At 41.9% G+C, this 5,708-nt stretch overlaps 1 protein-coding gene across 1 annotated transcript; it reads left to right on the top strand.

The window, feature by feature from the left end:
* The first annotated feature begins 71 nt into the window (after window positions 1-71).
* tcap (titin-cap (telethonin)) lies at window positions 72-2,871 on the top strand. The gene is made up of 2 exons (XM_007239303.4): window positions 72-419; window positions 1,730-2,871. The coding sequence occupies exons 1-2, from the start codon at window positions 271-273 to the stop codon at window positions 2,118-2,120; spliced, it is 540 nt and encodes a 179-aa protein (XP_007239365.1). The 5' UTR covers window positions 72-270; the 3' UTR covers window positions 2,121-2,871.
* The last annotated feature ends 2,837 nt before the right edge of the window (window positions 2,872-5,708 follow it).

Raw genomic sequence — 5,708 nt, 5'->3', positions numbered from 1 at the left:
TGCAGACAGGCTGTGGAGTGAGGGCATCGTGTGGAAATAGCATCAGAGACGGTATAAAAGGCAGATACACACACTCGCTCAGTCAGACAGCATACACACACTGCTCAGGGGGCAAGCAGTTGAAGAACCAGGTGAAGAACAAATTGAGATCTATCTTCTTAGCAGAAGAAGAACAGAACCAGTGAAGATCCTCTTTAAGAGACGATCATTGTAGATCCTCTACAATTACAGTTAACCCTTAAGTAACAAGACAAGACACAGAAGCTGAAGATGCAGGTTTGCACAGTCCTGGAGAAGCGTGGCGGCTGCGTGGTGGGAGCCGAGCTGAGCTGCAGTGTGAGGGAGGAGAACGCTGCCAAGAGAGAGAGCTACACCGCTGACTGGCACAGCATCAACATGAAAACACAGCACGAGGATCGGTAAGTTCATATACTTACACTTAACTTACATTTAATTTTATTTGTGTGGGAACAGTCTTTCCTTAATTTTATAACTTAGGAATGTCTTTCTCAGGTTCTTCTTAAAGTTATCCTAGACTCCTGACTTTCTGATATATTTGACCCAAAAAGTCTTTTGGTCTTTAGTCCTGCTCCTGAAGAACTACCTTCAACCCAACTGTGGATCAAAACCACCCTATCCAACCAACCTCTGCCATCAAATTTCCTTTATTGGCTAAAAGAAACCTGATTGATTTGGGCTGGAATTGAAACCTGCTGGAAGGTAGTCCTTTAGAAGCTAAAGAGACTTCTCTTTGAGGACTACAAAGACAAAGACCAGTGGTTTTCAATCCTGCTCTTGGAGAACTTCCTTCCTATAAACGTTGTATCCAACTGTTCCCTTTAGATTCAGTCCTTAATTGATTAAATGATGTATTATAGTTTTGGATTTTGGATCCAATCCTAATCCACCCTACCAACTAACTTATGCCTTCAGATGTCTTTAATTGGCTGAATTTGGTGTGTGCTAAAGTCCCTAAAAACTTTGCATCCAACCCTACCTTATCCGTCTAGCCAATCAAAGACATCTGAACACAGTAGTTACTTGGATAGGGTAGAACGTGCTATAAGGTTGGATCCAAAGTTTGCAGGAATGTACCTCTCCAGCAGGTCATCAAATCTGTCACTGAGACCTTAAAAAGATATGAAGCAGTGAACTCCATCCCTTCTCCTGAAGAACTACCTCCCTGCAGAATGGGATTCTTCTGGCTTGGGTGGATCATGTTGAGTTGCATCCAAAGTTTGCAGGAATGTACCTCTCCAGAAGGTCACAATACCAGTCTATGACAATGTGAACTAGTAGTCCTCAACCTTCCTGCAGACTTTGGTTCCAACCCAAATTGATCCACCTGAGCACAATTTACCATATCCACTTTGCAAATACCTTCAGATGTCTTTGATTGGCTAAATAGGGTGTAAAAGATTTGGGTTGGAAATTTGACCCAAACATGAAACGATTTCCCTGGATTGGACCCAGATTTCCTTCTCTCTAAACAGCAAGTGGTTAAGATTAGTAACTGAATTATAAGCCTAAAATAGACCCCCTTAATGGACTTGCATGTCAGCCCACATGTTAGCCCCTTACCCTCATAAATACTGCCTGGAAATTAGAGTAGCAAGTAATTAATACTTATGCATCTGCAATAAACCTTAACAGCTTGTTAACAACCCACCCTGGACCTTTAAAGGGGTTAACCACTTCTCTCCTGCGCCTTCTTCTCTCTTCTCTCTAGCCAATCCATGGCAATGTCCGACGATTCACGACGGGAGACCATGTCTCGTTACTGGCAAGCTCGCCCCCTCACCCAGTCCTGTCCATCGGGAGTGCGAAGAGTGGGAACTCTGGAGTCTGGCGTTCGGGAGCACCAGCTGCTTCCCAAAAGAAACACCCTCCCCCTGCCAGTCTTCAAACCAGTGGACCTTGGCATCCGACTGGGTCGCGGCACTCCACACACCCCCGAGGACTTCATCCCTGCCCGCACACCCAACGGAGAGTGCCCAAACAAGAGGGACATCCAGGAGATCACCAGAGACCTGCCACCCGTCAAACCAACCCACATGGAGTTCGCCAAATCGGCCAGAACCCTGGGCAGGTCCATGTCTCAGGAGGCCCAGAGGGGGTGAAGAGAAAGAGAGCAAGAGGGGACGGAGGGGAAGCTGAGTCGAAGAATGTTTGGACTTTGTTGAACTGTGGAAGGGCACTGAGAAAAGGGGGCTAACCTTGCAGATATAGGTAGAAAATGTACACAATAGACGTTTTAAAGCCTTCTTTGTTACTGCCCTCGCCCTGCTTGAGAAACTGCAGAGACTGATGTTGCTGATGACGATGCAAGAGGTTTGTAAAGAAGATATGAGCTGTAAATAGTATCTGATTAATTAAATAGACCTGTATAATTAAAGTAAAGCAAGTTAAACTTTAGAGGAAGGAGTTGAGCATGTTTTCGGCTGGAAACCATTGGCACAAATCGTACAAAACTAGACAGAAGAAATGAAGCAGACAGAGCAAGTTCTGGACTTGAAGGTTGGCAGGCAAGATCCTTTGAGGTACTGATGCCTACTTGGAGGAAATCAGTCAGAAATCAAGAAGGAAAGATACAGAAGAAAACAGAGGGACAGAAGCAGAGACAGTCAGGTTTATGTGTATTTTGTAAGCAGTCCTGCAGTTTATGCAATGAAAAAAGCAACAATAAGCATGTTTACAATGTTTAGGTAAATATATTTTATTTTGTTACGACTTATAAATGAATGAAATTGCACTATTTGTCAACTGTTGCTTCACATGCAGTTGTTTTTTCCTCATAGATCACAGTGGTCTTTTTTCTTGTTTGTAAGATGTCCAATGTATTGTTTCAATAAATAAATGACATAAAAAAAAATGATTGCTTCGAGCCTCATTAATGTGTTTTAATACAGCATAATACAAAAAAAAAAACGTAATAAAAACTTTTAGTGGTTCAAATGAAACTAGACAGTTCAGTCCCAGCAGAAGCAGCTGTTGCTGTGATACAGGTGTTGGTTGGTTGGTTAATTGTTGATATGGTATTGTTGTTAGTTACTATGTTGTAGGTGTTGGTTGCTAATGTGTTGCTAAGTGGTTTCTAAGGTGTGCGGGATGTTTTTCTAAAGTTGTGGTGTTGCACAAGTAGTGGATTTTTTAAAAATACTGCTGATGGTGCAAAAGCTATCCTCTCCTGGTGCCACGTGTGCGGTTGCGTGATTGGTTAATTTTGTAATATGACTGCTTCAACTTATCACGCTACCTCCCCTTTACCTCAGTATCTGCCTAAAAAAGCCACACTGTGATAGGACTGGAGTTTAGATTGAGGGTACTGACAGCATGGTGGTAAATGTTCATCTCTTTCTGGTCTGCATGGATAAAATCTTTAAGGTTGGCTCCATGTTTGGAAGAGTTCCTGCACAGTGAAGTGCTATGCATCCCAAAATGCTGTTCCTCACCTCTAAAGTTGCTGACGTTGCAATGGACATATTTTATCAGCTTGATCTATCTCAGCTTGGGAAGAAATGTATGATTAATCAATATATGCAATTACAAAAGCATAAAACTTAAAACTTGCCCACTTGGCATCAATATGACAATATGACAAGTTGCAGGCTGTGTAAAACTGTGTAAAAAGACAATGGTTGAAATAAGACGATGAAGAAGAACACTTAAGGAGAACAATGGCAGAACCTTCTGCCATCACACTAATGATAAAAAAAATTATATGATTCAAGGATTTGGCAACGCACAACAACAAATATGAGTCACTAAAGAGTTTAACAAACAATAGAAACGGGGTCATTTAGATTTTCTCAGCTGTTCTATGGAGGGATTATCTCTGCCGGGAGAAACAGGTGCTTTAGCCCTGAAATAGTACAAACACTCACTGTACCAACCGAATTATCATATATCATAGCATACCACATTACCTTCTGGAACAATGGTCAACTGGTCCAACTTTCAAGCACTGGGGGCTCACCAGCTCAGTGACATTAGAGGCTTAGTATGGAAAACAAGATGGGAGGAGTAGAGATGAAGGCAGGAATGGAATGAGGGAAGAGTGGAGACCAGGACTGACTGTCCTTTGGCATCTTTCCCATTCATTTATGCCAGCTAGCTGGTCAACATGGCAGACGTTCAAAGGCACTTTTATTAGAGATACATCAAACAAAATGTACCTGGCAACAGAAATGCAGACTCCAGGTTCTTGGCATGAAAACAGCTCAGTTGAAGATAGGCGGAGAAACTTCTGAGAAAGAACATATTGATATTTTATACTGTATTAATAAGACACTATGTCTGGGGTGTTTTAGGGCATTTTTACACTTTCTTTTAGTCTGGTTAAGGCAGAGGTTTATTTTTACAATTGAAACGGTTTGTTTGAGCAGGTGTAAACACACTATTCACACTTAGGTTTGCATGTGTTGTGCACTCTGAGCTGCTTTTCTGTTCACCACTGTTAAATAGTGATTAAATAGTACTTATACATATTATACATATTATATTCTGAACTCCCAGAGAGTTGACACAAGTGGTTTGGGGCAATTCCCATTTTATGCTCGACAGCCGGGGTGTTGGCACAAGCACCAAGGGATGATTTCTATATTATACTCAGCAACCGGGGTGTTGGCACAAGCGTCTCGGACAGATGCCCGTATTACACTTGACAACCAGACAGTAGGCACAAATGGCTTGGGGAAATTCCCATGTTATACTCTGCAACCGGGGTGTTGGCACAAGCGACTCAAGCACATTCCCATATTATACATGGCAACCAGAGTGTTAGCATAAGTGCCTCGTGCCAATTGTCATATTATACATGGCAACCAGGGTGTTGGCACAAGTGGCTTAGGGCGATTCCCATATTATACTTGGTAACCGGGGGGTTTGCACAAGCAGCTTAGACAGATTTTCATAATATACTCAGCAACCAGGGTGCTGGAACAAGAGGCTTTCCACATTATACATGGCAACCAGAATGTTAACAAAAGCAACCAGGCCAATTCCCATATTATACATGGCAACCAGGATGTTGAAAAAAAGCAACTCAGGCTGATTCCCATATTATACATGGCAACCAGGGTGTGATTTAAATCTGATTTTGAAAAGATCAAATTTGACTTGTCCATACAGTATTGTGATAAACTGGATTTAAATCAATTCAGCCTGGTAATGCAAAAACATAGCCTTTCTGTCACGTCACTCCATTAGTCTAGCATGGACAGTTTATTTCATTAGGTCTTTATAGAGATGAATAAATAACTAAATGAAATCAGAGTCTCCTGTGGAAGATCCCATGACTTTGTGTATTTCTCACAAGCTATTAATAGCAACATCTGAAGGCGTCTACATTAATTTAGGTGCTGCTGGTGGGGCAGAGCTTTGGTGAAGCATGAGATTATTCAGATGGGCTGGGCATGAAGAGCAGGAGCAAAACAAAATCCCAGCACATGCTGTCTGCTTCATTTATCATAGTTCTTTTATGTGTTCTTTACTAATAGTGTCCTGCTGAACATGCTGTACCACACTCGCCTCTGACACCCAGCTCACTCTCTTTCTTTCTCTTTCATAAGCTCACAGGACAGCTTTAATTAAAGCCTTAAATATACATAATCAGAGGTATTTGTCTGCCATTCTTCAATGTAAACAGCAAGATCAAATATATAAATTAATAGCTGAACTGCCTGAATGTGTACTGAGTACTGATGGAC

Source organism: Astyanax mexicanus, chromosome 19, assembly GCF_023375975.1.
Source record: "Astyanax mexicanus isolate ESR-SI-001 chromosome 19, AstMex3_surface, whole genome shotgun sequence".
Classification (NCBI taxonomy): domain Eukaryota; kingdom Metazoa; phylum Chordata; class Actinopteri; order Characiformes; family Acestrorhamphidae; genus Astyanax; species Astyanax mexicanus.
This window is presented reverse-complemented; position numbering and strand designations above follow the sequence as displayed.

What these genes read in the sequence shown, in the direction of transcription:
- tcap (XM_007239303.4), top strand. Translation starts at nt 271, where the DNA reads ATGCAGGTTTGCACAGTCCTGGAGAAGCGTGGCGGCTGCGTGGTGGGA. An exon ending in AAAACACAGCACGAGGATCG is followed by an intron (nt 420 to 1,729) that starts GTAAGTTCATAT and finishes TCTTCTCTCTAG; the next exon opens with CCAATCCATGGCAATGTCCG.